Genomic DNA, 22269 nt, shown 5'->3' with positions numbered 1-22269 from the left:
AAAAAAAGAAACGTAGTTCGATACAATGCTTGATTTATTTCTCCATATGTACATAAGCATTGTAATTTTGTTGTTGTTTTGTGTATGTGGGGGGGGGCAGTTCTATCAAAAAGTCAATGTTTCCGGATCACAAAAATCAAGGATTTTTTTAGTGGAGTCCGAGTTGCCCATTTGCTTTTGTTACTTTGTATGTATGATTTTAGTTATTTTATGTTCTTAGTTGGGTATGCTGGATTACATTCTTTTGATGACCGCTGTAAACTTGGTTCCCTTGATTATTCTTTCATAAAAACTCGTTAATAACTGATGAAGTCAATATCAAAATGCAAACTAAGATGAAAGATTAATCGTTTTATTTGAATTAAAAATAAAGTTAAAGTTTGAAAAATAAAGTAAAACACTGTTAAGTAAAGATAAAATTGTGTCCGGCAATTCCGAGGTCGGTCGTTTAATTGATCGTGTGTAGGGAACAAGAGAAATTATTTATTTAATTTTTCCCTCAGAAGAGTCCTCAGTAGCTGACCATTTTGTCTGCGGTTGACTCTCTTGGAGGATATTGGTGGTAATTCCGGTAGACTACCCCTTTTTTTAACATCTTCAGAAGGTACGTAGAAATTGACACACTCGTTATAATCGCCGTCGTAGTATTTGCATAATTGTCCTGCTATTTCTTTGCGGCATCCATATTCTGCACAGTATATTTCGTTCAAAACTTCTACCATCCCAACCCATTTGACCGCTTCTGCCATCACACTACAATCAGTCTCAGGTTTACCGTTGTATACACCACTGCAGATGTCATCACGGACTCCTTCAACACACGACTCCAATTTTGACCATTCCGAAATGGGTTCAAATTTCTTGCATTCCATTACATCGTCGGATGCCTTTGAAAAACCTTTACCTGCAAACCACATAACAACCTGGACTCCGGGGCTGGATCCAGCCTTGGCGTACACTGCAAGTGCAGAGAGGAATACACCGATATAGCTGATTGTCCTGGAAATGTTTTATAATAGTTGTAGTCATACAGAGAACAATTAGTAAAGCAATTATAAATCGCAAAAAAATCGAATTATCAAAAATAGGGACAGTTTATTGATACTAAAAACAATGAACATATGTATTAACTGAAGAGAAGAAAAGCAGGCGGTCTTATCAAACCTTAATCACTTGCATTTAGAACCCCACAAAAATATCTGGGACTTGATAGGAAGAGTAAACCTGTCCTGCTCTTAAAAGACCTACTATTACATTCCGAACAAAAATATCCGAGACTATTTAGGTAGCATACAGAAATTAGCATGAGGTCTTGAAACCAAACACTACTTATCGTCACCAATATAAAATACAAAACGGACATAATATTTACCTAAATCAACGTTGAACATAATTTCCTTTAATTTTATTAAAATTTAATTGGAAAAAATATTTGATAAACACATTTGATGTGAACTTTTTACATATTACTATCTGTGGAGGTCAACGAAACTACAAATCATTAACAAAAACTGCCGTGATCAATACTTCAATGCTACACTTACCGCATACTGAACTAGCTGCAGTCCTTTTAGTGTAGACCAAACAAGCTTTGGAAAAATGTTTCTCCAGGCTGTCTCTTTTATAGCCCCTAACAACCAATCAAAACGTCCTTTGAATTTTGAAATTATGGTTATTTCTAAATACCCAAGCTTATTTTGTTTATAGAAATATGAAATGACCCAAATGAGTAGGCGAAAAAACGAAAAAAATCGTCAGCGTTTACGATTTCAAATTCTTTTCTTATTATAATTCAAATTAATGCTTTGTTTACTTCGCTTAAACTATCTTATCACAAAGTTCTCCATAGAGCATTTACTTTGTTGTCAGTTGAAAAAAACGAAGCTTTTATAAAATTATCTGATTAAGTATCAGTGTCCTTAAGAATCACGCAGAATGTGAAATATGGTAAAAAAAAAATCTACCATTTTAAAAGTTTGATTTCACTATTTGAACCATCAAAATCAAGAAAAAGACAAGATTTTACATACGACTTTGGTCAATTCAGCCATAACTTCAACTAACATTTCAAGGGCAGAAAACTCTTTCAAAAACATCATAATTTTCTACCATTCTAGTGAAAAATGTCTGGGTAAATCCAGTGATGCAAGGATCAAATGATGGTCTTTCCAATAGCGAAGGCATTTTGATTGAAAATATATTGCCAGATCGACGGGGTTTCAATATACATATTTCTGATTTTTCTTTTTATTTTACCTGATTCTTACAAATACCTACACTTCATTGTTGTTACCTACAGAAATAACACTATTCATCGCATAGTAGAACGAATCTTTTCTACTTTTATGGATGTGCAAGCGATAAAAGGGAAACATTTTTGTACAAAGCTTCTAAATTTAACCTCAAAGATATGCAAAATAAATACAGAGAATACGTTTTAAAATGCTGCTTATAATATTGCAAATCGGTGTTATTGCCAGTTGAACAAATCGTCCCTAAAAACTATGAATACTTCTTTCAATTATACCATTGTGAAAAAAAAACAATTAAAAATCCTCATGTTATTTGACTTGTAAAACTTACCCCTGTCTTTTATACTTTTAAATTGATTGAAATCGGAACTTTTCGACAACATTTCAGTTTTTTATAATTCCAAACACATTTGTTTATAACGAATTAATTTCTAAAGGCGTCTACCGTAAAGAAATGAAGTGAAAAATTGACACCATCTTATAGTTTAAAGAATAAGCTGCAAAATCAGAATTCAACCGTAAATTGTCTTCATTTAAGACCGTAAAGTCATTTTATAAGTCCTATGAGTGCAACGTAATGTTTTCAATCTCAACAGTGTTTGTAATGAGTAATCAAAATGATAGCTAAATTACTAGTGAATTTCTGAATGATTTACTAGTATATGTTATTTAATGTAAATCATTCTTCTTTTTAATTTGTAAATCAAAAGAGAAAGTAATAACCTCAAAAGTTATGTGTTCTTGATAAATGTTTGTAGCTTCATAAAACATAACTAACAACTTTAAATGATATGGAGTATAAGACTAGCGATTCCTCTATCCCGTGCCTGCATCAATGTAAATCAATACAATCTTGAACGAGCATGTCGAAATGTGTCAGATTCATCTCGAAAAACTGTGAAGTAAACTCACTTGTTGATGACAACATTTACTCTACCTAGAAACCATATAGGTTACCCAAGAAGTCCAATAGTAAAAACAAAGTGTAACAACGGCATCATGTGATAAAGAATGTGTACTGTTTTTTCAACTTTCAGTCAGTAGTTTGAGAGGAATTGCTAATGAGAAGATGCCCCTTCCAAATAAAGCAGCGACAACGTTTATGTTTTGCATTAAGATCCCCAAAGAATTTTGACCCCGTTGGCATTCCATACCCAAAAAGTCATTCAGATGGGAGAACAAAAAGAATTATGAAATATATAATTTCCTATAATATTCTTAAAATCTAAATAGGTAGAACTATTAAATATATAAATAAACCACCTTATTGTAGTATGCACACAGTTTTTCACCTATTTACAATAATGAAATGTGTTGACGAAAAGAAATTGTAGTGTCAACGTTACCGATATCAAACTCTTTTGTTATTAGATTTTTAGTTAAATCTAAGTTAACTTCGCTCAAACTATCTTATTCTATTGATAAGGTTATGCATTGTGCTTTTACTTTGTTGTCAGTGGAAAAAAATATTTTTATTGAAATCATATAATTAAGAAGTTATTGTTGTAAAATTCGGAAGTAATACTATTCATCGTGGAAAAATAATTGACCTAGCATAACGAATCTTTTCTACTTTTAAGGGAGTCCAAGCGATAAAAGAAGAACTTATTGTACAGTTTTGTTATTGAATGGGGGCATCCTTGGCATGTTACATGTTTGTGTCTTAAGGCCAGAATACGGAAAACATGACCGTAAATCATAGTAGTAACCCGTGTTTGGAAAAATGCCACGTTCCTCACACGATAAAGAATTCTACTGTGGTATTAAACAGAAGGAGGAGCCACAGTTTCGCTACACGACGCTAAATTGCCCAATCCTACCCACCTCTCCTAATTTCTAGTAATTCGTCGATCCTATTACTCTTGTGTTCAATACCAATTTTTAATTTCATCCATTCCATGTTTATCACCAGCGTATAGTTGAACTATTGCTGCTTGGGCTTAAGACGCCAATCGACCAATCAATCAATTTAAACATTAAAATCAAGTCATAATCGAACGAGATATAATACAATGTTCATGATACAAGAATACATTTTTACATTTTCCTTATTGAAAATAATTATGATTGCAGAATATTTTTTTTCCAATGAATTACAATTAACTTTACTACCTTACGTAAAACATTTAGTCCAAGCCATTTTTTTAAATAACTTCAATGCATAAACATTTGTACACCTTTTATGTCAAAAATATATTTTTATTTGTATAAATTTATATAAATTCCAGATTCCAAAAATTTCAGAAAGAAACATTATGTTGAAAAGCACAAAAGATTACATAAATGGTCATGTTACATATATGTTATTGTAATTAATGTACCAAGTTATATTCATGGAACGTTCCGTTTAGTTCAACAAAATCAAATTAAGACATTTCTATCCGTTAAAGCAAGAAGCTGTCCATTTTTTTAAAACATGCGCAATATCCATAGAAATTTCGGTTTCTTAATGTTGTACAGTATTTCGTTTATGTGAATGTTCACGTTTTCCTATAAACACACGTCGCACAGTCCTGATTTTTTCAAACACTACTCTGGAATATTTCCGACCTAATCTCTGAACCTCAGGCTTTGCCGAAAATGATATGAACTTGCCTCGACGAATGTTCCGAAATAGTTTTGAACATGCTCCTCCTTTTCTGATTCCGTTTTTATCCACTTCTATACCTGATATTGCAAATTCTTTAGATTGTAAGCACTTTACATGATGTGTTGAATATATACAGTATATCAAGCAAAATATCGTATAAATGGAAATTAAAAAAACATTTTAAAGATTTTAATGACGTGACTTTTAAAATTTATTGAAAGCATGTGCTTATTTTATTTAAAAATATACAAAACATAAATAGCACATTAAAATATGATAGACTTAAAATGTTTTTAAATGTATAAGTAAAGGATTGATAGATTGAAATCTGCTTAATTTTGTATGAACAGCAAAATACGATTTCCCACGGGACAGTGATACTACCTGAAACATTGATAATGCTGCGAATACATCGACCATATTATTATTCCGTACCCTATTCCCATCACCACATACACTGATATGTAACGATACAAACAGTATGTCAGAAATGTTATTTGTGATGATGAAATGTGTATCGTGTGGTATACTTTGATTATAAGCAGGTAAACATGTACATTTTAGAATTATGCATTTTAACGTAGGATAAAAAACATTAACCACCGAAAGTATATTTCATGTTGAGTTTATGTTTCGTGTGTTCATATGAAATGACAATTTGTTGTTTCCCCCCTTTAAAAAAAATATGCTGTTTCCATATGTGTTTCATGATGACGACCATAAAACTTCTTTGTGATGACTTCAATCTTGTAGCAACATAACATCCCTGTTCCAGAAGCCTATTTGTTAGAATTCTAGCGCAATATAAAACGAAGTTTCCGCAAGCTCTGACATAACGTATGAGTTCAAATGAAAGATAAAAGCCAAGAAACTTCATTATGCTAATTGAGTATTGGAGTTAGACTTCTAAACTCAATACATACGGGTTTTTTTTTATTTCTGCATCAACATTAAATGTACAGTACTTTAAAATTACACATTAAGTGTCAGTCCTTGGCAGTGGGTGAAACATGATACGGAAAAACCCTACATTTTGAAAGTATTTTTTACTATTTGCATCATTTGAATTAAGAAAAAGAGACAAGATCTTCCGATATTTAGATAATTCAGTTATAATTTTGTTAAAGTGCACTGGAAATGAACATTTCAAGGGCCGATACCTGTCACAAAGCATATTTATCTAATTATTTTGAAAAATTTCTGAACACATCCAACGGCACAGAGATCAAAATTGTTTTTTTAACAGAGAAATCATCCTTGAGAGAAATGATATTGTTATACCAGTGGGTTTTTGACATGCATGTTTCTGTTTTTTTCACAATTTGCCTGACTTACACTTAATTTACAAAACATATTCAACGTCCCCTTTCACAATAAGAATTATATCATAAATATCTATTAAGCAACAAAAATTGGATTTTCATATATTTCAGTATGATGTTTGTATGAGTTTATCGGATAAATTAATTTTGTGACAGAATTCACGTAAAATTTGTGATTGAATATAAGTAATAAATTATCTTGCCATTCCAAATTCAGACAGTGTTCAAACTTAAAATAATCTCCTTTTTTGTATGACATCTTGTTAAATAGCATGGATATTCTTACTCTTATCCTTGTTGTTTAAAAACCAAAAAAGTGTTTTCTCCTTTCTGAACTTAATTTCTCGTAGGTTATAACCATTATCCGCGAAATCAACCAGATTTCAAGATGCATTTGTAAGTTCAATACAGTACATAATAGTGCTGTCCCGATGACCAATGAATATATGATCGCTGACGGATGGAAAACTGATGACCGGTGACCCATCTGATCGCAGTTTTACTATGTAAATTGAGGGATGGTCGATTCATGTAAATGGGTATGGTGCGATAGAGGATGAATATAGTGCCATAAATTCACTTTTAGCTTATTATAATAACTCACCATTTTATGTTTCATCAAAATAGCAAATTCAATAGGCAAGTTAATTAATTTATGTCTGAATTTAGACAATAAAGTAAATGTGTATAAAATGGAAGCTAAAACAGACTGAAATAGAAAATATATAAACCGATCATTAATCACATGATGTAATTAACATGGTGGGAGGAAGTAACTGTATAACGGATCGGTTTGATGGATCGGTCATTGATGTGCAACCGATCAGTGATTGAGGAACGATCGCAATTATAATTGCACCGAGCAGTGTAGTCATTATGCGCAATGTTAGGTATACTCTATTCTAAAGGCATTTTTTAAGACTTTTCCTGAACAATGTACTCGATAAAAGAAATGAAACCACTATATCGCAGTAAACAAATCTTTGTTTTGTGGTATTGAATCTTTCAGGGATATTCTTGTTGTTTCTGCATGCCTGGATTTCATTTTAAAAAATCTCAAATTGGGATTTTTCTCAAATGTTCAATTTCAAGGGATTTGATTGGTCAAAGTTTGTATTGAGTGAGGATTTGGGGAAAATCTCAATTGGAGATTATGTATGGAATCGGTACCTTGGTCTTAATTCCTCACTATCAACTAAGTGTCCTGATGTAAGTTCAGTACATACATATATGCTATGTAACAATATGGCAAATTGTGTCCATGTCCTTAAGTCATGTGTAGGCCTTCTTTTAATAGGTTGGTTTACGGATCCGCCGACCCGAAAAAACCCGTCAAAATTGGAATAAAGCTAAAATTTCAAAATTGACTGCCGATGGTATTTTCCCATGTGTTAAGTCAACAGTGTTCCAAAAATCAATTTGTCAGTCAATAAAATGCTTTTCCAAAAATCAGATCGATGAAAGCATTTCAATGACGTAGATCGCAAAACGCAGATAGCTTTCACTCCCAAATGCATTCGATTCCGGTGATGGTTGTAAAAACAGATAATTTCGTTTACTTTCAAATTATTCTACTGATTTTATTTTATTTATAAAAGAACTGTAAGACGATTTGTGGGTAGGGTTTTGAAACAATTTATATAAATAAATGACAAATATAAACAAGAACACTCTTTCGGGGTCAAAACATTACTGATTAACAAACAACTGTCAGCAGAATTTTAACTAATTGAACTTTTAACCTTCAACATAAAAAACAAGCCAGCTAGGTCAAATATTCAATTACCAATTCTGTTGATAAATATGTTTACTATAGTAAGGGTTTGTATAGGTCGGAAACAAAACCTCAGTTCAAATATTATACAAATGTATATGACTTGGGTGATACTTTTTATCATGGTGACGATAGATAATGTGTGCAGTGAGGTATAAATGAATGTAATTCACTTGACCTTAACATTACCCATTGTCACCAGATCATTCAAATAATAAAATTGAACTTTGTTAGATTCTAAGGAAAGTGGACATCATTAGAAATTATCCCTTTCTCCGATAAATGAATTTACTATTATGGTGTCTATAATCGGATTTTTCAGTAAACCTCGTACTAAAAATTGACAAATATATCGTGCTATATAGTTTTATCCTTTTACTGAACGACAGTTTCCCAGTACAGGTATTATACGCCGACCCCACCATTTTAGTGTTAATTTCCAACCTGATGGAATATCAAAAAATTTGTCAGAAAAAGAAAGAACTTTAAATGTATTAGAGAACAATACATATACTTGAGGCGCAAGAAAAAGTTTTTTTACAATTTTTATCTCCTCTGACACCCAAAATTCTGCAGAGCTGCTGTCTGTAAACCAACTATGAAAAAACGAATAGTTTTTTTTACCTCCTCCTACCCGAATTTTGCAGATTTGCTTTTCATAAACCAATTAATAAATATATGGCCTCACGAACTTTTCTCAACAATGCAAATTTATATTATGCAATATACATATAAAAATCACCTTAATGCCGCAATGATCTTACAATTATGAAAGTTGCAATGAATTTTCTATTGTTACAATTGCATGACCTATGACTCAATTTCATAATTACTTTGCTAATATCACAACTGGTTAGGCAGGTCTTACAAAATCATTTATTTGCTTTAACAAGCTGATATGTTTATGGACTTTTTTAAATGGTAAGTAAATATAATTTCAAAACGATTAAAAGTTCTGTTCATAATTTCGCAACAACTTTAATATCTGAATTTGTCACAGCAAACAAACATTTTCTAAGGACAGCCTAACCTTACAAGATATGAGATCAAATTTAAGCATCTGATTAAAAGATAAAAATTCATAACTATTAACAAATAACACAAAAATAAAGGCCAAACCAAATAAACTGTTAGTTATTGACTTATATTTCATTTCTTCTTTTTCAGTATGAGAACAAGACAAAATATACACATCAGAAGTTTCACCAAACTTTCATATATTGTCGTTACGTTTTTCTTGAAAGTTTAAAACTTCTTAATCTTTCTATTAAAGTCACCCTTTGTACTACAATATCAATTATCAATAAATATATGTTAATTTTGAAGTTTAATTCCAGACATATTGATATTACTTGAACCAGAGACAGGCAATCTGACCAAGTGACACAATTTGTTTGGGTGTGTTAGGAGGCGTAGCTTCAAGGACGGACGTGCCACACATATTCTACACCACCCAAAATTTTCTTGTCTCGCTCTGTTTGGCATTTAATTCTATTTACGCCTCCTTTTGCCTTTTACTCCTGGATCCGACCCTGTTTAGTGTGACCTATATAACAGATTCAATTTGCAGTTTTTGTAAAATTTTCGTTTTTACTGAACCTTTAATCAAATAATATTTCTACTTTGAGGTACAGTTAGTTTTAATTCTTGAGGGCAGAGGGGCTTTGTAGAAGAATTTTCATTATTAAATTCTTGAAGTTCAAATTTTACATTGTTGAATTATGTTTGTCCTGCCCATGGCTCAGTAAAAAAATCTAGGAGGTAAAATTTTGATTTTTTTTTAAATCTCAATTCTGAATTACCCCTTCTCCAATCTTTTGCATCTAAAAAAAAAATTGTCTAATTGGAGTGAATAAGCTTTTTTATCGGTCCATACTTCCTGGGAAAAATAATCACTGCAAAAAGAGAACTGTATTTCAGGACCAGCTTTTCAACTGGCTTCCCTAAACAAATATTCTTTCTTCTATATATACATGATAAATATACCAAATTGGAATCATGTTTTGATTTTTGTTAAATCGGACAACTAAAAAATCACTTAGTTTGGCCTAAATCAAAGTTTTATAACACCACATTCACAATAGGTTTAGTCTCCCTTCGGCTTGGTTGATTTCTTCTCTGGTTCTTTTGTTTCTACTGGAGTGTTTTGTTTTGTTTTCCCGTGATGCTTTGCATGTCTTACATCAATCATTAGTTTACTCATGTCCAATAACCAAAAAACCTGAAAAAATAAGGTTTTAATGGAACATTATGGGATACCCTGCCATGTATGGTAAAAAAGGATGGCAAAATGTTCAAAATGTACTAATTCAAAAATTACTTTCTGGATTTTGCTGAAAATTGAACTCAATCTTGGTTCCCTTGATTACTCTTCCGATTATATGGCATACCCCTTTATATGTATGAAGTGCGTGCATTAATTTTAAATGATTGTAAAAAGAAGACATGACGAAAACTGTCACAGAAATTATATATTAAACCTATAAGACTAAATTATAAGCCTGCATGTACTCTGCAAAGAAGAAGATTTTGAGGCAAAAGTCTGATATAAATTTGTCTCAAACAATGTATAGGGGAATTTGTTCGGGATGCTCATTTTAGCATATTTCGGCTGTCTGTCTAAAAACATCAAAATAATTTATGCAAAATTATTACTCTGAAATTAAGCACTTTATGCACAATTTAGCATCCGCCAAAATTAGAAATATCAGAATTTTTACATATTTACTTTTGCCTCAAAATTGCCATCTGTCATAAGGTATAAAGAAACTGGGAAAAGTAGACACAGAGAAAAGTGTGACACGGATATGGACAGACAGACGAACATGACATACAATGGCAATTTTGCATACTCCTGAGCAGGTTTTACAGATTTTGTATCATGAGCAGTTAATTAAATAATATAAAAGATCAGTTTTCCTAATTTTATACTGTTTTAATTCAAAGGACTTCTAGTCATAAACTCTTGTTGAATGAGAACATGCCCTGTATTTTTTCCCACTATGAAGCAACAGAGGGACATAGCAATGATAGCCATCTATAAATCCATCACTTAAGATTTTTGGTTGCACAAAAATTACTCGACAGTTTCATCTGATATTTGGTGACGTGTATTGATATGAAGTACAGAAGTACATTTTCAGAATACACTGCCATTTAAATTTGGAGAATTCTGTAGGAATTATGGGACTCACACTATCAACAACAGAAAACCTTGTTATGTACAATGTACCAACTAAACAGAAATTACAAGCCCACTTACCACCATAATGAGACAGTTGATAAGAATAGGTGTTGAAAAGACTGTTGATATGAATAAACCATTGCTATCAAAATATTGCTGCCGAGAAAATAATCTGAAAAGATTAAGAAAGTTGACAATTTGGAATTCCTCAATACACTGAATGAGTTCAATGAAATCCTGAACTTTTCAAGATGATCAAGTTCGATATTCATTGATAAAAAACAAGCGCATTTTTAACTTTATAAATATCTTTAGAAATTTAGGGGTTTTCAAGCAAAATAAAGAGAAAATGAGAAAACACATTAGAACTGCATTGTACAATTAAGCAACTCTAACTAGTATTGCCATGTACTACGTGTAATTTAATGACCTATTGTGCATTTTTTTTTTATTTCAAATCATGATCGTGATCACGATCATTGACAGTAGCATTTTTTTACATTGATCATAATAGTGATTAGCGAAAAAACTATCGATGTATGAACCGTTATAATTTTATAACCAAAGAGGACGGCCATCGTTCTTAACTCTCGGTATCCATAAAAATAAAATATAAAAATCGCTTGCTCTGCTGGAAGCTGCACTCCTAACTTGGGTGAGAGCAACACAGGAATAAAGTATAGAAGCAAGATTGTCTTAGTTTTGAGTACAAAACCTACAAAACTGTCATCATTTCTAAATTTATACATTATTCTTCTTCAATGTACCGACAAATTTGTTGATTTTGTGCAAATACAGTTAAGAAAAGGCACTGACTCCTACATCTGCTATTTTCAATACTGAACATAAATCTGATCATGATCATGATAAACTGTTTATTGATTATGTTTATGATCATAAGCTGATCGATAATTAACATGATTAGAATATAAAAAAATGCACCCATAGTGACCTATTGCATATTTCCTAATAATCCTTAATTTTGCCAGTTCATGTACAACTTATCTCCTTCCCTGATTTATGTGTTCTGTATTTCGTTAATACTGTTTAGCTTTGAAGGAAGGTCACTGATTTGGGCGGATCACATTTTAGGCCTAATATGCACTTTTGGTAATCAAATGTATGTGGAACTGAGCTATTTATACTCATATAACATATGATGTTGTTGATAATGCATTGTTATGATGTTATGTCACTGATGTTTTGATTAACAGGAATATGTGTGCGTCTGCGTCAAAAGTTAAAAAAATCAGTTTCTTATTACAATCATCCTTTCTAAACTTTCTGAACGATTTTGAGCCATTCCTGCTTCACAGCATCTGCACTATTTCCCTATAACCTTCATTTTATATCAAGAAACATTCTGTGTAAGAATCAAGCAAATAGGGTGGCACAGCATTTCGTTTTAAGTGGTTTTTTGTGCCTCAAATATATTCAATACATCTGAAACACCCGTAAAGCTATCAAATTTATCCTGAAGCATTTGTGGCGTTAAAGTTTTTTGACGGCTCGTATAGGCAAAAAGTGCAGGAATATATTTTTCCGCCATTTTTCGTAGTGCATTTCAACTAAATTTAACCTATCAACATCTTAAAAAAGAAAACTTAACAAACTCTTTGATGTTTATTTCTGAAAGTTATGATGTATAAATGCATGGATGATGCAGATACATGTACAGCTCTATAATCTTTTCCTTCATGTGGTACACCTTATAAACATTTTGCCCATTTCTTAGAAAAAGAAGTACTTTTAAAACGCTAACTCTGCGCATTACTTACTTGTAATTCAATGCTGCCCATTCATTAATATTTTCAGCAAAGAACACAAGCATCACTGGAAAGAGAAGAAAAAAAAATGAAATGATACATTTCAAGTAGGGAATATATGATCGACTTACATGTATGTTGTGAGAAACCAAGTCTTTTTTTTCTCAACTCGTCAATTTTAATTAGAAATATACTTGAACGCCAGAAATAAAAACAATTTACAATACTGAAATTGAATGATCAATCATAGGAGGATCTTGGGGATTCCAGCGAAAGGAACCTCCCAAGCCCCTATCCTAATCATTTTGCTTCGAAATTTTGTTATTTTCTGTGTTTTTTAGGGAAAGAACTTATGAAGCCATATGTTCCCTTCCACAGCTAAAATTTGAAACCCAATAGGATAATAATGTGGAGGTAATACTAATAGGATAATTAACTGGAAGGAGTGAATAACCAAAATATTATCACGAGTGCCGAAGAACACATATATTTAAGTTATTCCGCACACGAGTTAAATCTTACTGCGTTCTTGGCACAAGTGATAATATTTTGGTTATTCACGATAACCAATTGATTGTCCTATTTATTATATAGAGTTCCTCGATTATTCGTTGCTATTTTCAACATAAATTTCAAATTTTGTTAATGTCAGATTGATGTCAAAGTTGTGACGTTTTGGCGGGAGAAAGTCCGAGAGTGAAATTACCGAATTTATTTCACAGTGTAAATTATAGAAATTTATTTCAATGGGAACATATGATAAAACGCTGCTATCTATATAACAATTATGAGCCATATATTCTTATGACAAATATATATGAATAAATGAATAGCATGTGTCTAAAATAGGCTACATGTCACCAAATAGGCAACAAAACTTTGATCAAACTTCATCTTGTGGTCACAGAGAAGTTGGATACACTAATTTTACTATGCAATTCAATTCAATCCAGGTCCAGTAACTCCCTTAAGGTTTGTCAAATCAAAATGGAGATATGGTATGGTGTGATCAACTATGTATTGTACTTAACATTCCTATAAAATGTTAACAAAACCCATCCAGTGGTGCTAGAGAAGTTGCCTCAACAAAGTGTTACTAAAGTTTCAATGTCATAAAAAAAAATCCAAATCCCATTACTCCCATAAAATTTATCAAATAAAAAAAATAATGCAGTATGGTTAACTATGTATACCTTTGCCTATAGCTAATAACCCTAAAAAACTTAAACAAAATCTGTTCAGCGATATGTGTGACTGACTGACAGACAGACGGACGGAAGCAGGGATTGACAGACTGATGGATGAACATCATTACTATGTCTCTATGTTGCCTTGTGGCAAGAGAAAAAAAATCAATAATAACATGATCCCCCTTTTTTGCTTCCATTTGATAGATCTTTTTTCCAAAATCATTCCCGCCAAATACATGAAGTTGCAGTAAAAAGTATACTTCTGCACTTTTGCTCTTTTCTTAAATGTTTTTGTTTGGTCTTACAATCACTTCTTCCAAATATTCCATGTAGTAATGTCATATAATGTCAAAACCTCATGTGCAGTCCTTTATATAATTCTATAATGGTTACACTCCAGGTCTTGGAAAAATATTCTTTATCATACATGTATTTGGATCTTCATATCAATTTTGAATTTTGATCAGAATTAAACTACTTTTGTAATGGAAACCAACATTATTATATTGACATCATGAATTCAGTTGGTAAAGATCACCCCTCCTTAGAAAGTAGGAAGTTAACTGTGTTGTCATGATAGATATACACCCTTTTAATAGGAGTCCAATAAAACAGAAAGTTGATTATGTAGTCATGCTACATGTATGTATACAACTCTCATTAAAGTTCCATAAAATAGGAAGTTGATTATTTTATCATGCTAGATATACCCCCTCTCATACAACTCCCATAAAACAGGAAGTTGATTGTGTTGTTATGTTAAGTATACCTCCTCTCATGTACAAGTCCAACAAAACAGGAAGTTGATTGTTTTGCTATGCAAAGTATACCCCTTCTCATACAAGTCCCATAAAACAGAAAATTGATTGTGTTTTCATGATAGGTATATTACCACACATACAAATCCCATAAAACAGGAAGTTGATTGTGTTGTTATTTTAGGTATACTCCCTCTCATAAAGGTCCAATAAAACAGGAAGTTGATTGTGTTGTCATGTAAAGTATATTCTCTCTCATACAGGTCCAATAAAACAGAAAATTGATTGTGTTGTCATTTTAGGTATACTCCCTCTCATACAGGTCCCATAAAACAGAAAGTTGATTGTGTTGGGTATGTTAGGTATACTCCCTCTCATAAAGGTCCAATAAAACAGGAAGTTGATTGTGTTGTCATGTAAAGTATATTCTCTCTCATAAAGGTCCATTAAAACAGAAAATTGATTGTGTTGTCATTTTAGGTATACTCTCTCTCATACTGGTCCCATAAAACAGAAAGTTGATTGTGTTGGGTATGTTAGGTATACTCCCTCTCATAAAGGTCCAATAAAACAGGAAGTTGATTGTGTTGTCATGTAAAGTATATTCTCTCTCATAAAGGTCCATTAAAACAGAAAATTGATTGTGTTGTCATTTTAGGTATACTCCCTCTCATAAAGGTCCAATAAAACAGAAAGTTGATTGTGTAGTCATGCTACATGTATGTATACAACTCTCATTAAAGTTCCATAAAATAGGAAGTTGATTGTGTTGGGTATGTTAGGTATACTCCCTCTCATAAAGGTCCAATAAAACAGGAAGTTGATTGTGTTGTTATGTAAAGTATATTCTCTCTCATACAGGTCCAATAAAACAAGAAGTTGATTGTGTTGTTATTTTAGGTATACTCCCTCTCATAAAGGTCCAATAAAACAGGAAGTTAATTGTGTTGTTATGTAAAGTATATTCTCTCTCATACAGGTCCAATAAAACAAGAAGTTGATTGTGTTGTCAGGCTAGGTGAACACCTTCTAATATAGTCCCATAAAACAGGAAGTTGATTGTGTTATTGTGATATGTATGACCCCACTCATACAGAAAGTTGACATTACACACAGAAACCAAAATCACTTACAATGTTTGCACCCCCCCCCCCTACATTAAGTCACATATTTCATTCAAAATCAATCTGTGAGATATTTTTGTACAAAATGAAATTTCCAAACAGGAAATCGATATCTGACAGCAAGCAGAATTGTGTACCATGTATGCCCCTTCTAGATGAAGCCATTAAATTGTGAGGAAATTAGGATTGAATAACAGATGGACAAGGTGAGTCCAATATTTCCCCCACACTTTCAGTGGAGATATAAAAATGTCTGAACTAATACCCAAATTACCAAATCTACACAAACAATTTATTTTTGCAATATGAAAAAAAATGTAGGTATATGTAGTGTGGCTTTGTGTTTTCTAAAGGCTGAAATCAAAGGTTGCAGTGTCAGTGTAAACAAAAAGAAAAGTATTCGAATTTTCAAACAAGTTCAGAACAGCAGATATTTTAATAACTAGTAGAATGGTGGGCTTTTCCTGACAGTGTTTCACTAAATGCCTGATTCTTACAAAGAGTTCAATGGAATCTATGTTTACAGTCCTTGAAACGATCCCTGCACTGATTTGACAGATCGATGACTGGTGACCAATCTGATTAGAGTTTTGTTATGCAAAATGATGAATGATCTGTCAAAAATAAAACTAATGTAAAATAAAGGTATAAATTGATATTTAAGTCTATTGCATTATGTAAATATGTGTAAAATTGACACAGAAGACAGCGATAATTGTAAAATATATTGACCGCTTTGTGGACACATGATGTGATCACCAGTTTAACGGATCTGTCTGACAGATCGATGACTGATCGAAAACTGATTGATGATAAATGACCAATCACAATTTTTGTTGCATGAATCAGTTCAGGAACTGTACATGTACAGTTCATTAATCCACATACTGTAAAACTTGTCTAAAATAAACCCTGAACTAACAGAAAATGTTCAAAAGGGGTTCATTTTACACAGGTTACATTGTATCTTTTTGACAGTTTGATGAAATACTGATGCTAACCATGCCTAATTGATAACTACAGACTGATCATGTGATTCCTCCCATTCAAATTAGGTGATTAAAGATGCATGTGACTTTTAACAGCCAGTCAGAGATTAAATTTCTGCAAGAGGTTTTCCACCATTTAAAATTTTCTTAAGTTTCCTACAGATAATCATGGGAGATACCGATAGCCTTTTCTTGATTTTAAACATGTCTCCACTCTCAATGGTAAAACTGAGATTTTAACATGCTCACTGAAATTGGCATGTTGAAAATCTTAATTTTACCACCTAAAGTGGAGAAATAATTTCAACCACTGATTACTAAAGAAAAACCCAATGGCGGATCCTTGGGTTGGTGTAGGGGGTTGACCTCCCTTTTTTCACCCCTCCTTTCCAAAGTCACTGGATAACTGTTTGACAGACCAACCACTTACAGCACTGCCGATTTGTAACTGATTGATTATCAGTAATGTCTGTACATACATTGTATTACATGTAGGTCAGTGGTCAATTTCATAAAATAGGGTACTGTTAAGTATTAATTTTCACCATGTCTGTTGTATCGCAACTGACAGAGAAGCATGAAAAGTAGTATCTGCAAAATTTACTTTTGACAATATATACTATTTATCATTTTTTTAACCGCAATAGTTTATACCAAAGAATAAGTCCACTTATCAGAATCCATGAAAAGTAGTGCAAAAACTGATACAAATGTATTAGTCAAGATAATGGTAATATAGTTTACATACAAAATTGAGGTTTTAATCTTTGAAAATTTTTAAGCAGGAGATCTCTCTCTCAAAATTTTCAAAGTGAGAGATTTGTCAATCAGAAGTAAAAATCAGGCAGATCTTATGATATAGATGACACAGGGTAAATTTTATCCAGTTGAATTTTTTGTTCCAATGTAATGTAAATATCATATGTATGTTATAAAGTACAAAACTTATTTAAAATTGACAATAGGTGACTCAGAAATTACTCTAAAATCCCCTAACAATGCAACCAAATTTAGCTCAAATTTAAGAGTTATCTCCCCTTTTTCAATGAATTTAAATGTTCTTATGTAATTTATTTCTCTTTAATCATTGAAGTTAATCAAAAGAGGTTATACAATGGAGCATTTGTTGCATTTTACCATACATGTATCTGTTACTTTTTCTATTGCTACAATTTCTTGTGATATTTCCTCCTCTGAAAGATGACATGCAATGTTACAAGGATAGTAATGGCCTTTAAAATAAGTTCTGAGGTGTGTGATCAATTTGTTTTGTCAAAAGTTAAAGAAATTATTACAGTTTCAAGTCAGAAATTCTAATAAGACATACAAAATTTTGAAAGTCGCCAAATCTACCCCTTTGACATACATGTATGTGACATTATTTTATGAAATATCTGGAGAGTATCGCCCAAAAAAAAGGAGATTTAACACCTACATATGACAGTCAATGATCTCCCCATGGCCATATACATGTAACATTACATTGTCCTGTCGCTATATTTTTATGTGGATGCTATCTGAAAAGAACTTCCATGAGTCCAATACAAATATGATGCTATAAATTTTAGAGGCAAGACGCTATATTGAAATTCAGGGGTTATCAAGGTGCTTTCTGTAAATCTTAGGGAAAGCACTGATAGTACCATTCTAATATTTTAAACTTTTGCAATTCACCATACACATGTACAAGTATACATACATAATAAACCAAACCAGATGAACTGTATCCCTGTTTTACTCCTGATAAGGATTGTAGTTGTACAACAAAACACATGGAATAACAACAGACATCTGAACCAAGGATCATACCAGTCTATCTACAATGAAAAAGATACAAATACATGTACATGTACAAAAAAATGTATGTTGCAACAAAATGGATGTGAATCATTTGATACGCTTGGTCAAATGAGCATCTGCACTTGTAATTAACACAATTAATCATTAATTGTTTTCTTAAGGCCACTGTTGTCTGTTGATTGATGCATTGATCAATATATTATTTTTTTCCCGTTGCACTGTTGAAGTGCTTTTAACATTTCAAATAACATCAAGGGGAGGTAATTCACAATGCTCACTGCAGCGAGTGGAGAAAGTATACAGTAAGCAAGTTAACTCGAAAAGATATTTGAAAATAAAAACAAAACAGACAGAACAATAACTGCCCAGTAAGCAATGGATTTCAGTTCCATCTGAAAGTATAGATTTTCAAGACAAACTTCACGCTATAACAGCTTCAAAACAAATTGACATTTACACGGTTGCCAATGCCAGAATAGGTTTAGATTTTATCTGGACACATGGTTAAATTACATATAGCATCTAGTGAAATTGGCACTACTGTAAATCTGTACAGTCATGAACATAACTATATAAAATAAATCGCTTTCTCTTTTCAATAAACTCAAATCTACATGTACATGTACATGTGTATTACACATAAAATCGAAGTATTTTTTTAAATATGTTTTGTAAGTAGACCAAGATTTTGATTATAAAAAAAGCATTTGTTTATACCATTAGGCATTGATCGAGTTCCCACCATTTTAAATTTTCGGAGCTTTCTACAGATTTTAGTGATAAACTGACTCTACTTCAGCCCTGGTAGCCATATTCTTGATTTAAATTATTTCACCACTCTCTATTGTAAATTAACGGTGCATTGTTTGCTTGACAATCATTTTCAATTGAAATAAATTACAAATAATATACAAGGTTACCATAAGCAATCCGTCATTAATAAAAATAATTTAACTGCCAGATTGAATTACATATATATAAAACCTACATTTGTACATGTACAAATGTACATGTATAAGCTAAAAGTTATAATTAATAAATTAACAGATTCTACCTTGTGCACTTGTGTTTCATCATATCTGTTCCCTTTCTATTGTAGTAATATGAGAAATAACATACATATATACAGTAATACATGTAATAGCAACAACAGAAAAATACTACATACATTGTGTATGTACATGTAGGTGTCAAATTTACCAGATGCATGCCAAGCTCTGTTTTTGCTAGATGCCAGTTTAACCAAGCAGTTGTGAAGTTTTGCCTAGAAACCTAAATGCCTATAAATTCACATGTTACTAAAACTCAGTAAGACTTACTAATTACTGGTTCACCTAAAATCATACAAAATAAACCGAAAGTGCTTAGAAAGATACATTTGTCATGCTTATGACAAATGTCAGCTCTTATCAAATGCCATTTTATGTGTGCATATACAGTAAACCCCATCAAAACATGGATTGTCAGGTTAAAATGGTCAAAGTTCAATAATATGGCCAGAGCTAACAGGAAAATGAATCTGGAGTCCAACTCAATAGGACTGGCACTAACCCAAATAATATAAGTCATTATATTCCGCCAATCTCTGATTGCTCCATTAAGAGGACTTTGACCAATAGAGGGCACTGAATTATTTGAGTTAGACTGACATGCACAATTTCAAACAAGTGATATTTGAAATACATTTCTCCAAAGTATCACAAAAAAACTTTATCAGGCACACATAATCTGACTTGCAATTTTGTACATTCTGACTGTTTCTGACCCCTGCCTGACATATTTATAAAATTCCAAATCATTTTTTTTTTAAATAAACAACTACAGCTGTATTGTGAAACAAAGACAGAGTGCATGTGACATGAAACAATAACATGGTCGTCTTACTGACCCGGATATATTTCCTCTCGAAACATCTTTTAAGTGCAATCATGTCCCATTAATAAAGGTAAAAGCTTGTAATCAAGTGTTTTGGTAAAGTGACTTTTGATTTAATTTGTTACCGATGCGAGATAAGTCCACATTCCCTGAATTTCGTCTACTTCAATAGGTCGTTCCATTTTACACGTTTCACATTTGTTTACAATTTTTTTCCGGATATTAAATAAAACTTAACAAATCCGGGTTAGTAAGATATACGGTCCGTCTATAAAAATAACACAGAGCAAGACTTATGTTCGTTTGTCTGTTTTTCTCGGTCTATCAAACTTTTTACATCAGATCACAATTTTTAAGTAGCAGTCTTTGTAAGAATCATGCAAATTCTGTAAAATGTGAAAAACCTAATTAAAAGAAGGCTACATATTTTTATTTTTGTATAGGTCTAGATGATGTAATTTATAATTATTCATTTCATTTTGCATGATCTAAGCTGGAGTACTACTTAAATATCAAACAAAATCGTTTAAACTCATAGTAAAATATTGATATTGTGTAATATATATTTTATTGGAATACGCGCGTGTAAAGGGGGGGGGGCGCTTTTGGTTATTACTGTGCGCAGCTCTTGAAGTGATCAAAGTCACTTTTTCATTTTTTTTTATTAGTATTATTTCATCCATCTGTGATTTTATTTGAAATTACAATACCAATATTAAAGTAGTCATTTCGAAATTAGAATTGTATGCTGGATGAACGTTTTCTTAAAGAAATGGAAAAGTTTTGGTACCATTTAGAAATAGGAATTTTTGGCATGATGTACTTTTTCTTATAAACAGATTTGATATTAACCATGAATCCTCCTTGAATTTATATGCAACGACAAAGGAGAACTACGTTGCACCGTGATTCCGGTATTTCTAACACACTTATAATTAACAGTCTGCATTGTATCTTAGTAAATGTCCATGTACAAGCACGAGCTTTGTGTGGGCTGTCGCTCGGTGTTAAATAATCGAATATATGCCGTACCCATGTTAAAATGAGTACAAATTTACCCACTCAACGAATTATTTCTTAAGTACACGATTTTACCCATTTAATGAAGACGATGAATTGGATCTCCTTTATATTGGTCAACGCTTAAAAGTTGTCCGACCGTTGTTCATACAAACCTTTGCATGCGCTTAAACAATAATTACCATCATCCCATAATTTTGTAATAAGTTTGTAATAATAAAAAGGAGTGTTAACTCCCTGCACCTCTCTGGATCCGCCACTGATTTGGTGTAATGAAAAAAGGACATGACCCCAATGCGATTCCAAGTTTCAGCTTCTGAACCGTTATAAAAACCAGTAGTCATTTATTTTACTGAGTCTCCATTCTTTACGATCAAAATTTTCATTTTCAAAAAGATCTTCGTCAATTTTTTTTTCTCAAATCCTTCCAAGCCCACCCAATATTAAAAAAGTCGTCCTCCTATCTCTCCTTCTGTTTGTATGTTTTCTGTTGTAAGCACACAGTACAATCGGTGGTAACATCGTCCTTTTTAATGATTCCATTTGCTATCTATGTATTCCTGTACATAGAGCCAGTAACGTTTCTTAAACATTTCCACCTGTACACTCTGCTATGCTACAACAT

The 22269-nt window shown here is 32.2% G+C and overlaps 1 protein-coding gene across 4 annotated transcripts; it reads right to left on the bottom strand.

Annotated features, from left to right (window-relative positions):
• Window positions 1-338: 338 nt before the first annotated feature.
• Window positions 339-20862, bottom strand: LOC148598021 (transmembrane protein 18-like). 4 transcript variants are annotated; one of them, XM_088560231.1, is made up of 7 exons: window positions 20750-20862; window positions 18649-18766; window positions 12901-12955; window positions 11201-11294; window positions 9815-10159; window positions 1545-9556; window positions 339-999 (listed from the first exon to the last, which is right to left on the bottom strand). In XM_088560231.1, exons 1-5 carry the CDS (start codon window positions 20804-20806, stop codon window positions 10025-10027), a joined length of 459 nt encoding a protein of 152 aa, XP_088416357.1. In that variant the 5' UTR covers window positions 20807-20862; the 3' UTR covers window positions 339-999; window positions 1545-9556; window positions 9815-10024. The 4 variants fall into 4 exon arrangements, with proteins under 4 accessions (XP_088416357.1, XP_088416356.1, XP_088416358.1 ...); XM_088560230.1 differs by having other exon boundaries at window positions 1545-10159; XM_088560232.1 differs by having other exon boundaries at window positions 1545-10159; window positions 20638-20767.
• Between the last annotated feature and the right edge of the window lie 1407 nt (window positions 20863-22269).

This window comes from Perna viridis, chromosome 14, assembly GCF_037379345.1.
Source record: "Perna viridis isolate PV_CMFRI_1.1 ecotype Kerala chromosome 14, ASM3737934v1, whole genome shotgun sequence".
NCBI classification, from domain to species: Eukaryota; Metazoa; Mollusca; class Bivalvia; order Mytilida; family Mytilidae; genus Perna; species Perna viridis.
This window is presented reverse-complemented; position numbering and strand designations above follow the sequence as displayed.